The sequence below is a fragment of the Meriones unguiculatus genome, chromosome X (genome assembly GCF_030254825.1).
Source record: "Meriones unguiculatus strain TT.TT164.6M chromosome X, Bangor_MerUng_6.1, whole genome shotgun sequence".
NCBI lineage: Eukaryota > Metazoa > Chordata > Mammalia > Rodentia > Muridae > Meriones > Meriones unguiculatus.
The window spans coordinates 15,824,794-15,847,017 of record NC_083369.1 but is presented as its reverse complement, the minus strand read 5'-3'; the positions used below and the strand labels follow the sequence as shown (position 1 = coordinate 15,847,017).

The 22,224-nt window shown below is 39.8% G+C and overlaps 1 protein-coding gene across 1 annotated transcript in view; it reads right to left on the bottom strand.

Moving 5' to 3' along the window:
* The window catches only part of Zdhhc15 (zinc finger DHHC-type palmitoyltransferase 15), a 138,084-nt gene that overhangs the window by 100,309 nt on the left and 15,551 nt on the right, over positions 1-22,224 (bottom strand). The window contains exon 2 of the mRNA XM_060375733.1: positions 17,352-17,378. Within this exon, the coding sequence (XP_060231716.1) occupies positions 17,352-17,378 (27 nt within the window). The remainder of the gene's footprint in view (positions 1-17,351; positions 17,379-22,224) is intronic.

Sequence of the window (22,224 nt, the reverse complement as noted above, 5' to 3'; positions counted from 1 at the left end):
ACACTGGTAGGAAGCAAAAAGGGCAGAACCACAGATGTAAACATTCTGCTAGTTCCTTATCCAGTTAAATATACCAGAAGAACCCAAAAGCCTACTCCGTAGTATTTACCAAGAGAAATAATGACATATTCCCATAACACACACACACACACACACACACACACACACACACAAACACACTGACTTTTTTAATGGTTCTGGAAATTGCAGCACATGGCAGGCAAGCACACTACCACTGAGCTATTTCCTCAGACCTGGACATTATATTTCTATCACCTTCATTCAGAGTAGCTCAAATCTGGAAAGAATCCAAATACACCTAAACTAGTGGATGAAAGACTGAACAACTGTAATGTGCACTACTAATCAGTAATAAAAAGTCAGAAACTATATGTGCAATGACATGGAGGAATCCTAAAACTGTATACTACTAGGAAGCCAAATTAAAAAAAAATCCACACATTGTATTATTCAATTTATATGGCATTATGGAAGGATAAAACTATAATAGACAAAAATTAAATCAATGGTAGCCAGAGGGAGGGACAAGAGGATTATTTCAAATAGGGCAGATGGAATAATTTGAGATAAGGTTAATATTTTATACTTTCATTATCTTGGTGTTTACATCGTTACCTAATGTTTCAAAGGTTATCAACCTGAATACTTAAAATGGGTGTCTCTCAGTTTTCATAAATTATATCTCAACAAATCTGACAAAACCAGAAAGCAAAGAGATCTAAAAATGAGTCTTTTCCTTGAAATATTTTTAATTTTGTTTTTAATTACACTTCATTTACTTTGTATCCCCCCTCTAGTTCCCTCCCTTCTTCCCCCTTCTCTACGCATGCCCCTCCCCAAGTCCACTGGTAGGGGAGGGTTTCTTTTTCTTCCTTCTGATCCTAGTCTGTTAGGTCTCATCAGGAGTGGCTGCTTTGTCTTCCTCTGTGGCCTGGTAAGACTGCTCCCCCATTAGGGGGAGGTAATTAAAGAGCAGGCCAATCAGTTCATGTCAGAGGCAGTCCCTGTTCCCATCACTTGGACACTGAACTGTCATGGGCTACATCTGTGCAGGGGTTCTAGGTTATCTCCATGCATGATCCTTGGTTGGAGCATCAGTCTCAGGAAAGACCCCTGTGCCCAGATTTTTTGGTTCTGTTGCGCTCCTTGTGGACCTCCTGTCCTCTCCAGATCTCACTATTTCCCACTTCTTTCATAAGATTCCCTGCATTCTGCCCAAAAAATTATAGATTTTCTGACATTTAACAAAATAAAGAATTCTAATTTCCCAGAATAATACTTTTATTTTTCCCAATGTTCATATTAAAATATATTGAGCCCTCTAGGCAGTAGGATTGCAAGCAATGTTGATGTGTACACAAGCAAGGGTGGGAGGCATTGGCTTCACTGTGGCAGCTGTTTACACACACACACACACACACACACACACACTTGAGCCGCCTTTTCCCACACACTCAACATTGTGATGAGATGCCTTTTTTTTTTTTTTTTTTTTTTTGGACAGAGTTTGTCTATCCCTGGCTTTCCTGGAACTCACTATGCAAACCAGGCTTGCCTTGAACTCACAGAGGTCTGCCTGCCTTTGTCTTCTGAATGCTGGGATTAAAGGTGCGCACCATCATGCCTGGTCACACTCATCATCTTGAATCAATAATAAAAAAAGGAATCAACAGCAATCTCATATAAGTGGAGATAATTACAGGGGAATGTTCAAAAAGCATGAACACATAATAGACTAGGAAGAGAAGAGCCAAAGCATGAGGAAATAATGGCTTTGAGGTGGTACATTTAGATATCTCTAATTAAGAGACATGTCCAAATGTCAAGGCCAAGATTACTTTTAAATATATGTAAGGGATAATGAGATGGATCAGCAGGCAAAAGCACTTGCCACCAAGCCTGATAGTCTGAGTTTGATCTCTGTCCACCCCCTATATGTGGTGAAAGAAGAGAATTAACTTCTGCAATTTGTCTTCTTACCTACACTAGCGTGCTGTGGAACATGGGTATTACCCTCTCCCCATTACACCCCCCCCCACACGTACATAAGATTTTAAAAAATATGTAACTTTTAAAAATTTAAAAAAAGAAACATAACAGTTCTACAATAGACAACGCTGAGCCTTGTCCCATCCTTAATCCTGCCATCATTACCAACAATTTATGCTTTCTACTTTACACATTTCTGTACTGTTTGTACTTCCTGAGGTTCTAGTGTTTGTTATGAAAGAGAACAATAATAAAGTATTTTAAAGTTCATGATAGGAGGTTAATCAAATGAATCATAAACCAATATTAAGAATTAATCTAATAAGCATTTTCAAAATGCTTGTGTATATTACCAGGGAGAATAAACTGATAAGTAAAAAAACGAATCTACAGATTAATAGGTACAGTGCTACCCAGTGTTAAAAAAGTCAAGTCTATACACTTATATATACATTTAAACTTCTATTTCTAAGGGTAAAGAAAAACATTGATAGGAGTACAAGTCAAACTAAAGATAGTAGTTTCCTACAGTTAGTGATGGGACAGAGATTATGAGAACTGAAAATTTAGATATGCCTATATTTTTTAATGTTAACCTATCAAGGAGGCATTTGTTAGAGTCCCTAAGCCTTCATTAGACGGTGATTTTTAAAAATGAGCATTAGAGTATCACCATCACCACCACCATCATCAGTTTTCTGAGACAGAATCACTCTATTTAGATCATGTTAGCCTAGAACTCGCAATCTATCAAAGGCTGGCCTCAAAGTTAAGATCCTCCTGCATCTGTATGAGTTCTTTCCAATGTGTTACCATGGTCAGTAGTATACATTCACTTTAGTTACATTTCTTTTGAGCCAGACATGGTGACATATGCTTATAATCCTAGTACTTGGAGACAGAGGCAGGAGGATAACCACAGTTTGAAGCCAGTATAATCTACAACAAACCCCAGGCAGGCTATCTAGGGCCACACAGTGAGAATGTCTCAAAAATACCGCTCAAAAGAAGGGCTGGTGATATGATTCAGAGGTAGAGCTCTTGCTTAGCAAGCATGAAGTCCTAGATTTTAGCTCTATTACATTAAAAAAACCAAACAAAATTGTAGAATCTTGCTTTGGGACTGTGTATATAGCTCAGGGATAGAGTTTCCCTAGTACAAAGCCTTGGGTTCAGTCTCTGGGAAAAATTTTATATTAGTTGCTACATTAACACGAAATTTTACATACATCAGGTTAAACATATCTATCATCTCTAATGTTTAACTTCTCCATGGTAAAATTATTTAAAGTTCTTTCTTCTGGCCTTTTGAAATTCACAGTTCACGTAGAGACAGGCTTTACTCCTTTCCATCTGTAACTTACTAGCCACTGATCAATCTCTTTCTATCCCTACCTCACCCCTACTTTCCTCAGCCACCTCTGGGAAACACCATTCTACTCCGATTTTCAATGAGATCAACTGTTTTACATTCCACAGATCAGTGAGATCATGTGGTCTTTTTGTATCTGGCTTATTTTATTTAACACAATGACTTGAAGTTCTATCCATGCTGTAGCACATAACAGAGAATCATTTTTTAATGGCTGAATAACATTACGTTGTGTTTATGTACATTTTCTTTACCAACTAATCACATGACAGACACTTAAGTTACTACTGACCATTTAGGTGTCTTCTCTGGAAAATGTCTATTTTAATCTAGTTCCCATTTTCAAATTGGGTGTTTTGCTTTTTATTTTTTATTTCTTATATATTAGAGTTAAAAAGCATTGAGCACATGCCTCTTTAAAAAAATCATGTATTATTGAGAACACTAGCACCTACTACACACCTCATTCCCTGCTCACAGCTCAGCCTCAATCTCCAGAGGCTTGGGGTCACCCTGGACAGAGAGATGAGACTTCTGCTCATCAGCTCCCTGCCAGCTGGGTGCTCCTGGGCAAGCACAGCAGCAGGTGAGCTGCATGCTATGCCCTGCCCCCTTTGTGTTCTATCTACAGGACCACCACTCTATCAACATTCCCAGGTCCCTAAGGCCATCAAGGACACCAACTCCACCTCTCAGATCACAGCCATACCCACATTCCCAGAGGCCTGGGACAATTAGAGACCACCAGGTCCATTTTTTTTCTGGCCTACAACTCAGCCTGCATTATCTGAGGCTTGCCAGTACGAGACATAACCAGATTGTTAAAGGCCAGTGTAAGAACTCAAACAACAAGAGCCAAGACAATAGGGCAACACCAGAACCCAGCTATCATACTACAACAAGCCCAGGATATTAACATAGCTGAAATACAAGAAAATCTGGATTTAAATCCAATCTGATGAAGATGATAGAAGCCTTTAAAGAAGAAATGAATAAATCCCTTAAAGAAATACAGGAAATTGGGTGCAGTGGCGCATGCCTATAAACCCAACACTCTGGGAGGCAGAGGCAGGCAGATCTCTGTGAGTTTGAGGTCTGCCTGGTCTATGAAGTGAGTCCAGGACAGCCAAAGATACACAGAGAAAACCTGTCTAAAAACAAAAACAAAACAAATGCAGGAAAATAAAATCAAACATGTTGATGCCTTTAAAGGGGAAACAAATTCCTTAAGGGAATACAGGAAAACACATTTAAACTGGGGAAGTAAATAATTAAAATTGTTCAAGACCTAGAAATGGAAGTAGGATCAATAAGGAAAACATAATCTGAGACAATCCTGAAGATGAAAAACCTAGGAAAGAGAACGGGAACAACAGACACAAGCATCACTAACAGAATAAAAGAGATGGAAGACAGAATCTCAGGAGTAGAAGATACAATAAAAGAAATTAATGCATCAGTCAAACAAAACGTTAAATTTAAAAAATTCCTGACACAAACCATCCAGGAAATCTGGGACACTATGACAAGATTTAACCTAAGAATAATAAGAATAGAAGCAGGTGAAGAGTCACATCTCCAAGGTCCAGAAAATACTTTCAACAAAATCATAGAAGAAAAATCCCCCAACCTAAAGAAAGAGATGCTTATAAACATAAAAGAAATATACAGAATAGATTAGATTGAATCAGAAAAGAAAGTCACATGCCACATAATAATCAGAACACTAAAAAAAAGAAAGAATATTAAAAGATGCAGGGGAAGAAAAAGCCAAGCAACATAAAATGGCAGACCAATCAGAATTAGACCTGACTTCTCAAACAGAGATTATAAAAACCAGAAGGACCTTGACAGATGTCATGCAGACACTAAGAGACCACAGATGCCAATGTCTAGGCTACTATATCCAGAAAAACTCCCAATCACCGTAGATGGAGAAAACAAGATATTCCATGACAAAACCAAATTTAAAAAATATCTATCCACAAATCCAGCCCTACAGAAAATACTAGGAGGAAAACTCCATCCCCAGGAGGGGAACTACATACGAGAAAACAGAGGGAATAAATAATTTCACACCACCAAAAACAAAAGAATGAAAAAAAAACACACACACAAATACACACACATCACCACCACCACCACCATCAAAATAACAATAAACAATCCTTGGTCATTAACAGCTCTCAACATCAATGGACTAAACTCAACAATAAAAAGACACAGGCTACATCTTTGTAGAAAGCCTAGGTCCAGTTTGTGCATGGTCTTTGGTTGACGCTTCAGTCTCAGCAAGCTCCTCTGGGCCCTGGTTAGTTGGCCCTGTTGGTTTTCTTGTGGAGCTCCTGTCATCTCCAGGTCCTTTTCTCTTTCCTCCCACTTTTCCACATGATTCCTTACTTATCGACAAATGTTTGTGAGTCTCACCATCTGTTTTGAGACGCTGCTGGCTGGGTAGAGCTTCTCAGAGGACAACTCTAACAGGTTTCTGTCTGCAAGCATAGCAGTGTATCTTTCATAATGTCAGGGGTTGGCACTCTGTGATAGGGTGGGTCTTTGGATAGCTTAGGCTTCATAGGGTCCTCTAGCAAGGGAATTGGGGACTGTATCGGACACAGACTTAATCGACAGCTTTTGGATCACTTCTCCCTGGTGGAACATCCTTGCCAGGTCACAGGGGAAGAGGACATGCTCAGTCCTGATGCAACTTAATGAGCTGCTGTGGATGGGAAAGGGAGCTTCCATTTTCTGAGGAAAAGAGGAGGGGAAGAGGAGGGAAGGGGGATGGTACTGGGAGGGGAGGAGGGATAGGGCTACAACAAGGATGTAAAGAGAATTAAAAGAGAAAAAAGGGTAGTTCATAAAAACAAACAAAAAAAGATACAGGCTGACAGAATGATTACAAAAGCAGGATCCATCATTCTGCTGCATACAGGAGACACACCTCAGCATCAAAGGTAGAAGGCTGGAAAAGGGCTTTCCAAGCAAACAGACACAAGAAGCAAGCTGGAGTAGCCATTCTAATATCTAATAAAATAGACTTAAAACCAAAATTAATCAAAAGAGATGGGAAAGCGCACCTCATATTCATCAAACGAAAAATCTACCGAGATGACATTTCAATTCTTAACATATATGCCCCAAATGCAAGGTCACCCACATTCATAAAAGAAACATTAGTAAAGCTTAAATCACACATAGAATCCCACATATTAACAGTGGGTGACTTCAATACCAATGAACAGATTATCCAGACAGAAACTAAACAGAAATAATGAAACTAACCAACATTATGAGTCAACTGGACCTAAGAGATATCTATAGAACATTCCATCCAAACACACAAAAATTATATACCCTCCTCTCAGAAACTCACAGAACCTTCTCCAAAATTGACCACGTACTTGGGCAAAAAAGCAAGCCTCAATTGATACAAGAAAATAGACCATATGGTTGGTCACAAAGCAAGCCTCAAGAGATAGAAGATTGAAATAATCCCTTGTATCCTATCAGACCACCATGAACTAAATCTGGACCTCAACAACAGAAATAGCAAAAAGCCTACACACACATGGAAACTGAGCAACTCTCTACTCAATGACAACTGGATCAGGGAAGAAATAAAGAAAAAAATTAAAGACTTCCTAGAATTCAATGAAAATGAAGGCAAACCATATTCAAACTTATGGGACCCAACGAAATCAGTGCTAAGAGGAAAGTTCATAGCACTAAGTGCTTTCATAAAGAAATTATAGAGCTCTCATATTAGCAACTTGACATCACATCTGAAAGCTCTAGAACAAAAAGAAGCAACCATACTCAAGAGGGGTAAACAACAGGAAATAATCAAACTCAGGGCTGAAATCAATAAATTAGAAACAAAGAGTGCAATACAAAAAAAAAAAAAAAATCAACAAAACCAAGAGCTGGTTCTTCGAGAAAATTAACAAGATAGACAAATCATTAGCCAAACTAACCAAAAGGTATGAACACACACATGCACACACACATACAAAGAGAGAGAGAGAAAGAGAGAGTCCACATCAACAAAATCAGAAATGAAAAGAAGGACGTATCAGCAGACACTGAGGAAATCCAAAGAATCATTAGGTCTTACTTCAAATGTCTGTATGCCACAAAAGTGGAAAGCCTAAATGATTTTCTTGATAGATTCCCCTTACCAAAGTTACATCAAGATCAGATAAACAAATTAAATAAGCCTATAACGCCTAAGGAAATAGAAGCAGTCATTAAAGTCTCCCAACCAAAAACAAAAACAAAACACACACACACACACACACACACACACACACACACACAAAACAAACAAATGAAGAAACAAAAAAACCGTTGAGTTCATGTCAGAAATAGTCCTTGCACCTTACTAGGGAACCCACTTGGATACTTAGCTACCATGTGCTACATCCGAGCAGAGGTTCTAGGTTATATCCATACATGGTCGTTGGTTGGAAATACAGTCTCATAAAAGACCCCTGTGCCCTGATATATCCCCCTCCCCCAGGGAGAAGCAGCCTTGCTAGGCCACAGAGGAGGACTTGGCAGCCAGTCCTGAAGATACCTGATAAACTAGGGTCAGATGGAAGGGGAAGAGGACCTCCGCTATCAGTGGACTTGGAAAGGGGCAGAGAGGAGAAGAGGGAGGGAGGGTGGGATTTGGAGGGAATGAGAGATGGGGCTACAGCTGGGATACAATGTAAATAACCTGTGATTAATATAAAAAAATACAGAAAAAAAACCCTCAGCCAGATGGTTTTGGTGCAGAATTCTATGTGATGTTCAAAGAGCTAATACCAATACTCCACAAAATAAAAACAGAAGTAACATTCCCAAACTTATTCTATGCGGCCACAGTCACCCTAATATATAAGATTCAACCAAGAAAGAGAATTTCACACCAGTTTCCCTTATGAATGCAAAAATACTCAATAAAATACTTGCAAACTGAATCCCAAAACACATCAAAGGCATCATCCACCATGATCAAGAAGGATTCACTCCAGGCATGCAGGGATCGTTAAACATACAAAAATCCTTCAATGTAATCTACCATATAAACAAACTGAAAGAAAAAAAATAAACATGATCATCTCATTAGATGCTAAAAAAGCCTTTGACAAAATCCAACACCCTTCATGTTAAAAGTCTCGGAGAGATCAGGGACACAGGCAAATACCTAAACACAATAAAAGCAATATACAGAAGCCAGTAGCCAACATCAAATTAAATGGAGAGAAACTTAAAGCAGATCCACTAAAATCAGGGACAAAACAAAGCTGCGCCCTCTCTCACCTATTCAATATAGTACTTGAAGTTCTAACTAGAACAGTAAGACAACTAAAGGAGATTAAGGGGATACAAATTGGAAAGGAAGAAGTCGAAGTATCGCTATTCAAAGGTGATATGATAGTATGTGCAAACCCCATAAAGCCTTCCACCCAAAATTAGTCTTACCCATAGTGAGTGTAGGGATAAAGACGGAGCAAACTGGCTCAACTTGACACCCACCCCATTGGAGAAAGGCAAACCCTGATACTATTAATGATACCCTGCTAGGCTTGCAGACAGGAGCCTAGCATAACTGTCTTCTGAGAGGCTTCACCCAGCAGCTGACGGAAACAGATGCGGAGACCCACAGCCAGACAATAGAAGGAGCTAAAGGAGTTCTGTGGAAGAGTGAGAGGAAGGATAGAGGGAGCAGGAAGGGTCAAGAACACCACAAGAAGACCCACAGAGTCAAATAACCTGGGCCCATGGTGGCTAACAGAGACTAACCCCCCAACCAAAGAGCATTAATGGGCTAGACATAGAACCCTCCCCCCACACACATATAGCAGATGTGCAGCATAGTCAACACGTGGGTTCCCTAACAGTGGGAGTAGGGGCTGTCTCGGTTGCCTGCCTTTGGATCCCTTTCCTCTAGCTGAAATGCCTTTTCAGGCCTTAGTAGAAGATGTACTTAGTTCAGCTCTGACTTGAGTTTCCAGGGTGGGTTCACACTACTTAGGGGCCTCCCCTTCTCTGAGGAGAAGGGGTATAGAGGAGTGGGTGTGAGGGTGGGACTGGGAGAAAGGAGGGGGAAGTATCAGGCTGGAAGTGATTAAATAAATCAAAATTTAAAAACAGCACACAGGGGAAAGTTGGTGTTTTTGCCTATCATGTCCTGGGTTTAATCCTCAATTCCATAAAGAAACTAAGTTTTCTGGGTATTATGGTTCATAATTGAAGATTCCAACACTTGGGAAACTGAGGCAGGAGAACTGCACATTCCAGTACATCCTGGGCTACATACCAAGATGCTACATTGATTAACTAATTAAAAAATTAAACAATAAAGAAAAGATAAATAGCACCACCCAGACCATAGTGAAGATTCCCTATACAATCTGGAAAAGACCATAAAAAGTCACACTGTAACATAAGGTCTTTCCTCTAAGCTCTCTCTTCCAGTCCTGGTATATTTTAATATATCAGCTATAATTAAGGCTAGTGTAACTGTGAAGCTGACACAAAGAAGATCAGGATTTTCTAGATATACAATGAAGCTCTTGTACTCATTTTCTTAAGCCACAATAAAGTACTACAGATTAGGGGCCTTAAGCAATAGAAATTTATTTCTGGAGACCAGGCTAGATAAGGGTACCCAAGGTGTTGCTTCCATTTTAAGCCTCTTTCTTTGGCATGCACACAGCCATCTTCCTCTTCTGTCTTTAATATGGTCTTCCTTCTATAATCATCTTTGTTTAAATTCTCTTCTATTTTGAGGACACCTGAATTCAGCCCAATGATCTCATTTTAACTTAATTACTCCAAATAAAGTTATATTCTGAAGTACAGGGGTCTAGACACCACCTATCAATTTTGGGTGTACTCAAGTCCATAGTCACTTTAATATTTATAAAGTACATCAATCTGAGAAGGCAGGTAATTACAGTAGTTTAACTTTAAGAAAGAATCCAGAGAATTTAGTATGTAAACTGCCCAAAACCTAACGAATCTGCATAGGATGAGTTGAATTTATTTATTTATTTTTTTTGCAATAATTAGTGGCCTTTCGGGAAGATGAGCAACTATGAGCAATTTATTACTCTTAATTATATTTGGACTGAATGATGAATCATGCCTGATGCCCATGTCATTCTTAAGTTTATTTTTACTCTTACTTAATTCTTGGGTCTTATTAAGTTTCTAATTGTTAGCTTACCCCTTATCCTCATTTCAGGATCACCAAAGGGAAAATTTTTGCAATCAAGATCTTCAACATAGATACAGCGTCATGCTGAGGAAGGTCATTTTTATATTACACTTATGAAAGCAAAAGAAATATATTATCATGTTGTAGTATAAATTAAGATAGGGTGTTATGTCTTTAAAAAATTTTAGAGTCCCGAGTAATTAAGGTAGGTAGAGTATCTAACATTGTGATATATGCTGCAGAGGATTTGGACTTCAGCCTCTGTTCTTTTTCACAAGAATCGACATAACTAAGAAAACTATCTTATTTCTTTGGATCTCAATGAGTTTTGATCATCGAGTCACAAAAGGAATCATTAGGATTCTTGGACTATGTCACACTTCTTTGAAGAACCTTTCAGGTTCTTTTCAATGTTAGTACCAGCAACAGTCATCATGAAATGGTAACAGTATCTACTACTATTTTATTTATCATGTATCAGGCACTTTGATAAAATACTTGCTCAAGATAACCATAGAAGGAAAGGGTTTTCTCTATTTTAGAGAAGAAAGTGCAACCTAGGTTAATTTCCCCATGTCAAACACATGGTAAGTGACAAGGTCAACTAACGCCAAGTAGGCATGCCACCAAAATCTTACTTATTTGTTATTGTTATAACTCTCCTAACTTGTAAAGTGCTGTTAAGAGAATTTTGTTCCTTTTTTAAATTTTTATTAATTACACTTTATTCACTTTGTATCCCCCCCATAAGCCCCTCCCTCCTCCCCTCTTGATCCTACCCTCCCATCCACTTCTTCATGCATGCCCCTCCCCAAGTCCACTGATACGGGAGGTCCTCCTCTCCTTCCTTCTGATCTTAGTCTATCAGATCACATCAGAAGTGGCTGCATTGTCATCTTCTGTGGCCTGGTAAGGCTGCTCCCCCCTCAGGGGGAGGGGATCAAAGAGCAGGCCAATCAGATTATGTCAGAAGCAGTCCCTTTTCCCATTACTATGGAACCCACTTGGACACTGAACTGCCATGGGCTACATCTGTGCAGGGGTTCTAGGTTATCTCCATGCCTGGTACTTGGTTGGAGTATGAGTCTCTGGGAAGACCCCTGTGTTCAAATTTCTGGTTCTGTTGCTCTCCTTGTGGAGTTCCTGTCCTCTCCAGATCTTACTATTTCCCACTTCTTACATAAGATTCCATGCACATTGCCCAACAGTTGGCCATAAGTCTCAGCATCTGCTTTGATAGTCTGCAGGGCAGAGCCTTTCAGAGGCCCTCCGTAGTGGGTTTCTAGCTTGTTTCCTGTTTTCTCCTTCTTCTGATGTCCATCTTCTTTGCCTTTCAGGATGGGGACCGAGCGTTTTAGTCAGGGTCCTCTCTCTTGAATAGTTTCTTTAGATGTACAGATTTTAGTAGGTTTGCCCTATGTTATATGTCTATATGAGTGAATCTATACCGTGTGTGTCTTTCTGCTTCTGGGACAGCTCACTCAGGATGATCCTTTCCAGGTCCCACCATTTACCTGCAAATTTCATGATTTCCTTATTTTTCATTGCTGAGTAATACTCCATTGTGTAGATGTACCACAATTTCTGCATCCATTCTTTGACTTTTAAAATTTACCAAACATTCTATTCATTTCCTGGGGCTGTAGTAATGAACTACTGCAACCTGGGTGGTTTACAAGAAGAGAAATGTGTTCTCTCACAGTTCTGGAGTATGCTTTTGCACAAAACTCCAGAACTGAATCCCTTTGAGTCACAACAACCACCCTTCTTCTATCCCATGGGTGCTTTCTCTATCTATATACCCAATTTTCCTTTAGAACACCAGTTACTGAGTCTTGGTTTAATCTTACATGACTTCACCTTGACATGATTGCATGCCTCCAAATCCTATTACAAATAGGAACACATTCCAAATGTTTCAGGTACCCATGAATTTTGGTGGAAGACTGTTCAACCCAGTAAAGAAGCCAGGTGCTTTGGAGATTCCATTTCCTTCTGACAGTCATGTTATTGATTTTATTCTACTCTAAAGATACAATATAGTTGGAGACAAGTCATAAATTTACAGAGTCATTAGGAACCTCAATAGTCATTAGCATCCTGTCTGTTGCTAGCCTGCATTGTTACGGTGTCAACATCTCTGTTGTTACTCTTCTCGGTCAGGATTCCTAACAAAGCAGAGCAGCGACAGACATCTGTTAGTTTACAATAGAACACTGAGATGTCAAAGTGCTGTTATTTTTATAGAAATTAAAGTTCAAAGAAGCGGGTGTGAGTGGGTGTGAGTGGGTGTGAGCAGGAGACGGGTGTGAGCGGGTGTGAGCGGGTGTGAGGGTGAGTTATCTTATGAAGGTCACAGAGCTAGCAAATGGCACTGCTAGAATTGCTAGACACCTTGTGTCTCCTAAATTCCATTATACCCCATTACAGAATATAGGAGCAAAATCTAATATCATTGCTAACTGTGCAGATAAATTTAAGAATTGTGAGGGGAAAATAACTTTGGACTCCTAGGCGCAAAAGAGACAATAAAATTTCACATTGTTGTATTAGCAGGATACCCAGCACAATAAGTTATTATTATTTTTATTTTGGAATAATAAAAACATTGTTATTACGCTTTCAGGGTAGAATATGACATAAGCCCCCACCCAGCTATCTTGAAAGTTTATCATGGAATGTATTTATAATTATTGAGTATTTATACAAGGTGATTTCTGACTATAAGAACCATACATAAGAGTAGATGGCAACTTAACACTTGCTCTATTGCTGTCACAATAACAGTGCATGTTTACTGAACGTTTAGGATGTGCTCTGTTCACCTTTGTTCTAGCTGCTTCAAGTCCAATTAAATTGTCTTCATATCATCTTCACAAATTAAGTAGTATTGTTGTTTCTATTATGTATGCAAATAATAGGATGAGGGTAAAATATTTTATTAAAAGAAGAGCCAAGTTGGAAAGTTGATCTGGCTCTAGAGCTCACACTTTTTTAAAAATTATTTATTTATTTACTTGTTTATTTCTTTATTACAATTTATTCACTTTTCAGATTCTAATTCCCTATCACATCTTTCAGATCTCCAGAGTCTCCACTTGTAATTCCCCTGAAGCTTTGATTAAGTGCCACAGGTACAAGCCTTAAGTCAGAAAAGGAAAAAGGGCCATATGTAGAAAAGTGGTGAGAGAAGCTGCAAATGGAGCTTTTAAAAAACAATCAATAAATGGGACCTCATGAAACTGAAAAGCTTCTATAAAGCAAAGGACACTGTCATCAGAACAAAATGACTGCCTACATGGTATATACTCACTTATGTACCTATAAGATAGGATAAACATACTAAAATATGTACACCTAAAGAAGATAAACAATAAAGAGGTCCAGGGGTAAGATGATCAATCCTCATCTAGAAAGACAAAGGGGTGGACATTTGAAATTGAACTAGGAGAAAACAAGTAACAGGACAGGAGCCTACCACAGAAGGCCTCTGAAAGACTCTACCTAGCAGTGTATCAAAGCAGATGCTGAGACCCATAACCAAACCTTTGGCAGAGTGTAGGGAATCATATGAAGGAAGGAGGAATTAGTATATCCTAGAGGGGACAGGGAGCCCCACAAGGTCCAAATATATCTGAGCACAGGGGTCTTCTATGAGACTCTTTATCCAACCAAGGACCATGCATGGATATAACCTACAGCCCCTGCTCAAACATAGCCCATGTTAGCTCAGTATCCAAGTGGGTTCCCTTAGTAAGGGGGACAGGAATTGTTTCTGACATAAACTCATGAGGTTCCCCTCCCCCCTGAGGGAGGCACAGCCTTGCTAGGCCACAGATAAGGACATTGCAACCATCCTGAAGATACCTGAGAAGCTAGAGCCAAACGAAAGGAGAGGAGGACACCCCCTCTCAGTGGACTGGGAAGGGGGCAGGGAGGAGATGAGGGAGATAGGGGAATATTGGGAGGGAAAGAGGGAGAGGGCTACTGCTGGGATGCTGGGATACAAGTGAATGTATAAAATTATTTAAAAATAAAAAATATTGAAAAAATAAAATATTCTTAGAGTACCAAAAGCAAAATTAAATAAATAAAAAGTTTTAAAAAAAAAAGAAAGAACTCAAGAAGTTAAACAGCAGCAAATCAAGTAATCCAATTAAAAAAATGGAGTACAGAGCTAAACAGAGAATTCTCAATAGAGGAATATCGAATGGCAGAGAAACACTTAAAGAAATACTCAACGTCCTTAGTCATAACAGAAATGGAAGTCAAAAAGACCCTAAGATTTCACCTTACAACCATCAGAATGGCTAAGATAAAAAACTCAAGAGACAACACATGCTGGAGAGGTTGTGGAGAAAGGGGAACCCTCCTCCACTGCTGGTGGTCATGTAAACTTGTACAACCACTCTGGAAAGCAATCTGGCGCTATCTCAGACAACTAGGAATAGCGCTTCCTCAAGATCCAGCCATATCACTCCTAGGCATATAACCAAAAGAGACTCAAGTACACAATAAGGACATTTGCTCAACCATGTTTGTAGCAGCTTTATCTGTAATAGCCAGAAGCTGGAAACAACCCAGATGCCCCTCAGGTGAAGAATGGATACAGAAATTGTAGTACATCTACATAATGGAATACTACTCAGCAATAAAAAACAAGGAAATCATGAAATTTGCAGGTAAATGGTGGGATCTGGAAAAGATCATCCTGAGTGAGGTATCCCAGAAGCAGAAAGACATACATGGTATACACTCGCTCATATAGACACACAATATAGGATAAACCTACTAAAATCTGTACACCTAAAGAAACTAATCAAGAGGGAGGACTCTGGCTAAAATGCTCAATTCCTATCCAGAAGGGAAACAGGGTGGACATCAGAAGAAGGAGAAAAGAGGGAACAAGTCAGGAGCCTGACACAGAGGACCTCTGAAAGGCTCTGCCCTGCAGACTATCAATGCAGATGCTGAGACTTATGGGCAACCTTTGGGCAGAGTGCAGGGAATCTTAGGAAAGAAGTGGGAAACAGTAAGATCTGGAGAGGACAGGAACTCCACAAGGAGAGCAAAAGAACCAAAAAATCTGAGCACAAGGGTCTTTCCTGAAACTGATACTCCAACCAAGGACTATGCATGGAGATAACCTAAGACCCCTGCACAGATGTAGTCCATGGCAGTTCAGTATCCAAGTGGGTTCCATTGTAATAGGAACAGGGACTGTCTCTGACATGAACTGATTGGCCTGCTCTTTAATTACCTCCCCCTGAGGGGGAAGCAGCATTACCAGGCCACAGAAGAAGACAATGCAGCCACTCCTGTTGAGACCTAATTGACTAGGATCAGAAGGAAGGAAAAAAAGACAGCCCCTATCAGTGCACTTGGGGAGGGACATGCATGCAGAGGGTGGAGGAAGGGAGGGATTGGGACGGGAGGAGGGGGGATACAAAATGAATAAAGTGTAATTAATAAAGAATTTTAAAAATAATTTAAAAAAAACAATAAAACAAAAAAGTTTATTTATGTATTTGCTTATTACAGTTTATTCACTTTGTATCCAGGCTGTAGCCCCATCCTTCCACTCTTCCCAGTCCCACCCTCCCTCCTTCTTATGTCCCTATGCCCTTTCCCTAGTCCTCTGATAGAGGAGGACCTCCTCCCCTTCTTTCTGACGCTAGCCTATCAAGTTTCATCAAAGCTGGCTGCATCATATTCCTCTTTGGCCTGGCAATGCTTCATCCCCCCGGGGCGGGGTGATCAAAATGCAGGCCACTGAGTTCATGTCAGAAACAACCCTGTACCCCTTACTAGGGAATCCATTTGAAAAGTGAGCAGCCTATAGGCTTACTTCGAACAGGGCATCTAGGTCCTCTCCATGCATAGTCCTTGGTTGGTATATCAGTCTCTGCGGGCCTCCTTGGGCCCAAGTATTTTGTCTCTGTTGCTCTCCTGGTGGAGTTCCTGTCCCCTTCAGGTCTTAATATCTTTCTCTTCTTCCATAAGGATTCCGGTACTCTGCCCAAAGTTTGGTTATGAGTCTCAGTATCTTCTTTGATACCCCAGTGGGTAGAGTCTTTCAGAGGCCCTATGTGGAAGGCTCCTGCCCTGTTCCTTGTCTTCTCCTACTTCCAATGTCTAGCCTGTTTGACCTTCAAAGTGAGGATGCTGTAAAGGTCAATGAATTCTAACAACAAACACGCAGAAGATAAGAAATAAAAGTGACACTATAAACTACTCCCATACATACTCTGTATCTTACTGATAAAATAATACAAAGTTAATTGTTCATGAAGACTCATGATTACCTAACATGTTTTAAAGGCAAAGTACTTCAATGTTTTTTTTTTTTAATTGCAGATTAAGATAAAATGGTGATGATCTGTTGAGAGGAACAGAAGAACACAAGAACTGTCATGGTCAAGGCCTGTGGGGCCCTTACTCTATGACTTGAAGAGGGGATGGATTAGGAGAAAAGGCCAGGTAGCTAGGACAATAACAAACAAGAGAGAGCTTATGGTCACTATGAAAGAAATTACCATTAATCTTGCTAATTTCTAACTGTCATAGCCAAAAGGGCCACTGAAAATGTGTTTTGCTGTATTTCTGAGTAAGCTTCCTTTTGAGAAATCATCCTAATTGTTCTAATGAACCAAGCACAGTTTTGGTAAAGTTACTCAGCTTATAGACTATATAATTTAACAAAGAAAAGAATACATGATATATTCTTAACCATCACAGTTCACAATACACACTTACCTTTCTCTTCTGGGCTCAAAACAGTCACTGTGGAGTGAAAAGAAAAAAGGAGTTAGAAGAGAGACAGAGGAGACACGCAGTAAGCTAAAAGTAATATTTTAAAATGTGTTGTTTAGTTAATTGTTCCATAGCATTATATTTTGAACAAGTTATTCAATGGTATTTTAGGACGCCAAAACCTAAGAGGAAGGTTTAAAAGGGAGATTACATTCCATCCTATATTAGGTCCCTTCTCTTAATTCTTTAGTAGTTAAGAATCCATGAGCTGTTGAGATGGTTGGGTGGCTAAAGGTGCTTGCTGACAAGCCCGAAAACCTGCGTTTGATCCCCAATACCCATATAGTAGAAGGAGAGAACTGACTCCCACTCATGCCATGGAGCGCAGGAGCACAAATCTACCACACAATGGATGTAATAAACTTTTTGAAAGAATTAATACTCATTTAACATATAGAGAAGTAACCTTTTAAAAAGACCCAACAAATCAAATCATATGAGAGATAAATAACATGGTGATAGGAACTTAAAAGCTGATAAATTAGGAAGTTATTACATATGACCCTCAAATGGTGATGAAGTTATACTCTAATAACCCACTGTTGAAAATATCATTAAACTGAAAGTACTGGGCTGGGGACATAGGTCATTTTGTAGAATGTGTGCCTAGCTTCCTTTTGTTTCGTAGCACCACATAAAACTGGGAATGGTGTTACATGCCTGTAATCTCAGAACGCGGGTGGTGGTAGGAAGAGGAGCTGAAGTTCAAGATCATCCTTAGCTACATTGTGAAATTCAGGGGCAATGTGGAAAGAAAAAAAAGGAAAGGAAAATATTTTAATACATCTAAATTACTGAATCTCATAGTTTAGCCTGCCTGATGTACTGTACTAGCTATTTTTTGATGTATAAATTTATTTTTTTATTAATTACACTTTATTCATTTCGTATCCCCCCACAAGCCCCTCCCTCCTTCTCTCCTGATCCCACCCTCCCACTCCCTTCTTCACAAATGCCCCTCCCCAAGTCCACTGATAGGGGAGGTCCTCCTCTCCTTCCTTCTAATCTTAGTCTATTAGATCACATCAGGAGTGGCTGCATTGTCATCTGCTGTGGCCTGGTAAGGCTGCTCCCCCCTCAGGGGGAGGGGATCAAAGAGCAGGCCAATCAGATTATGTCAGAGGCAGTCCCTCTTCCCATTGCTATGAAACCCACTTGGACACTAAACTGCTACGGGCTACATCTGTGCAGGGTTTCTAGGTTATCTCCATGCCTGGTACTTTGTTGGAGTATGACTCTCTGGGAAGACCCCTGTGTTAAAATTTTCTGGTTCTGTTGCTCTCCTTGTAGAGTTCCTGTCCTCTCCAGCTCTTACAATTTCCCACTTCTTACATAAGATTCCATGCACTCTGCCCAACAGTTGGCCATAACTCTCAGTGTCTGCTTTGATAGTCTGCAGGGCAGATCCTTTCAGAGGTCCTCTGTGTCAGGTTCCTAGCTTGTTTTCTGTTTTCTTCTTCTTCTGATGTCCATCCTCTTTGCCTTTTGGGATGGGGATTGAGCGTTTTAGTCAGGGTACTCTCTCTTGATTAGTTTCTTTAAATGTACAGATTTTAGTAAGTTTATCCTATGTTATATGTCTATATGAGTGTGTATATACCGTGTGTCTTTCTGCTTCTGGGACAGCTCACTCAGGATGATCCTTTCCAGGTCCCACCATTTACCTGCAAATTTCATGATTTCCTTATTTTTCATTGCTGAGTAATACTCCATTGTGTAGATGTACCACAATTTCTGCATCCATTCTTCAGTTGAGGGGCATCTGGGCTGTTTCCAGATATTACAAATAAAGCTCTTACAAATAAAGCTGCTACAAACATGGTTGAGAAAAATGTCCTTTTTGTGTACTTGAGCCTCTTTTGGATATATGCCTAGGAGTGGCATGGCTGGATCTTGAGGAAGCGCTATTCCTAGTTGTCTGAGATAGCGCCAGATTGCTTTTCAGAGTGGTTTTACAAGTTTACATTCCCACCAGCAGTGGAGAAGGGTTCCCCTTTCTCCACAACCTCTCCAGCATGTATTGTCAGTTGAGCTTTTCATCTTGGCCATTCTGATGGGTGTAAGGTGAAATCTCAGGGTCGTTTTGATTTGTATTTCCCTAATGGTTAATGACATTGAACATTTCTTTAAGTGTTTCTCTGCCATTCTTTATTCCTCTACAGAGAGTTCTCTGTTTAACTCTTTTCCCCATTTTTTAATTAGATTACTTGGTTTGCTGCTATCCAGCTTCTTTAGTTCTTTATATATACTGGATATAAGCCCTCTGTCAGATAAAGGGTTGGTGAAGATTCTTTCCCAATCTGTAGGCAGTCGTTTTGTTTTGATGATGGTGTCCTTTGATTTACAGACGCTTTTCAGTTTCATGAGGTCCCATTCATTGATTGTTGCTCTTAGAGCCTGTGCTGTTGGTGTTCTGTTCAGGAAGTTGTCTCCTGTACCAATGAGTTCTAGGGTCTTCGTCACTTTTTCTTCTAACTGATTTAATGTGTCTGGCTTTATGTTGAGGTCTTTGATCCACTTAGACTTTAGTTTTGTGCAGGGTGATAAGTATTGATCTATTTGCATTTTTCTACATATAGACATCCAGTTAGACCAGCACCATTTTTTGAAGATGCTGTCTTTTTTCCATTGTATGGTTTTGGTATCTTTGTCAAAGATCAGGTGTGTACTGGCTATTTTTATGTCAACTTTGCATAACCTAGAGTCATTTGGGAAAGAGGGACTCTACACTGAAAAAATGTCTCTATCAGAATTGGCTGTAGCCAATCCTGTAGGACAGTGTTTCTCAACCTTTGGAACACAACTCCTTTGTCAAACCTCTCTCTTCAAAAATATTTCATTACAACTCATAATAGTAGGGTTGGTTAAGATCCTTTTCCAATCTGTAGGCTGTCATTTTGTCCTGACGACAGATAGTTTCCTTTGTTTTACAGAAGCTTTTCAGTTTCATAAAGTCCCATTTATTGAGCCTGTGCTGTTGGTGTTCTGTTCAGGAAGTTGTCTCCTGTGCCAATGTATTCAAAGCTCTTCTCCACTTTTTCTTCTAACAGCTTTAGTGTGTCTGGTTTGTTGAAGTCTTTGATTCACTTAGACTTTAGTTTTGTGCAGGATGATAAAAATTCATCTATTTCATTTTTCTATATGTACACATCCAGTTGGACCAACACCATTTGTTGAAGATGTTATTTTTTCCTATTGTATTGTTTTGGCTTCTTTGTCAAAAATCAACTATCCGTAGGTGTGTGGGTTTATTTCTGGGTCTTCTATTTGATTCCATTGATCAACCAGTCTGTTTCTATTCCAGTACCAGGCAGTTTTTATTACTATTTCTCTATAGTACATACTGAGATCAGGGATGAAGATACATCTGGAAGAACCACAGACAACCTCTGAAAGGCTCTACTGATCGAGGTATCAAAGGAGAGGCTGAGTCTCATAGCCAAACTTTGGGCAGGGTATGGGGAATCTTATGAAAAAAAAGGGGGAGACAGAAATACCTGGAAGGGACAGGAGCTCCAAAAGGGGACTAACAGAGCCATAAAAACTGAGCTCTGGGCGCTCTGAAGAGAATGATATCCTAACAAGGACAATGCATGAAGAGGTCCTAAAACTCTGGCTCAGATGTAGCCCATATACTCAGTCTCCAAGTGGGGTCCCTAGTAAGAGGAGCAGGGACTTTCTGTGGTATGAACTCAGTGGCAGGATTTCTAATAACCTCTCCCTGGGGGTGCAGCCTTTCCAGGCCATAGAGGAAGACAATGCAACCAGTCCTGATGAGACCTGATAGGCTAGAGTCAAATAGAAGGGAAGGAGGACCTCCTGTATCACTGGATTAGGGGAGGGGCATAGAGGGAGGGTGGGATTGGGAGGAGATGAGGGAGGGATCCATAGCCAGGATACTAGTAGAATAAATTGTAATAAATGATAATAATAAAAAAAATTTAAAAACTATTCATACAGTAGCAAAATTAGAGTTATGAAGTAGTAAGGAAAATAATTTCATGGTTGGGATCACCACAATATGAGTTACTGTATTAAAGGGTTACAGCATTAGGAAAGTTGAGAATTCCTGCTGTAAGGCATTTTCTTAATTAGTGACTCCTGTTGGTGCCACCCTTGGGCTGATTACCCTACCCTTAGGCTAGTTAGTGTTCCTGGTTGCTTTAAAAGAGCAGGCTGAGCAAGCTATGAGGAGCAAGCCAGTAAGCAGCACTTCTCTATGGACTCTATATCAGCCCCTGCCTCCAGGTTCCTGCCCTGACTTCCCTCAGTGATGACAATAAGCTGTAAGATAAAATGAATCCTTTTGTCCATAAGTTGATTTTGGTTAGGGCATTTTCCCACAGCAATGGAAACCCTAAGTAAGACACCTATCTTATACATCTTTAAAATACTTGGGCTAATCTACCATTCTGCAAAGGCCCCTTATGATTCATCGAATACTGTACTGAGAGATATAGATTTGGGATTATATTCTAGTCTCTGGAGATTTTTTTCCACACACTGCATCTAGTTCCTCCAATCATCCCTTGAGGGTTTACTGTGAATTATCACTCCTGTTTAAAACACCATTGTAGAAAAGGGACCTATCTGTCTTCATCATCACCATCTGTGTGTACTTGATGCTAAGGGAAGCAGAACTCCAGTTTTAAATCTTATTTATTTATTTATTTATTTGCCAGAACAGTTAAGAGTAAGAGAATTGGGGGGCAAAGTCAAAACAGTGAGTGAGAATGTATTTTAAGTGCTATTTCTTCAGGCATTTCATTAATCACACCTTTTCCTTTCCTATACAGTATGTGTGTGTGTGTGTGTG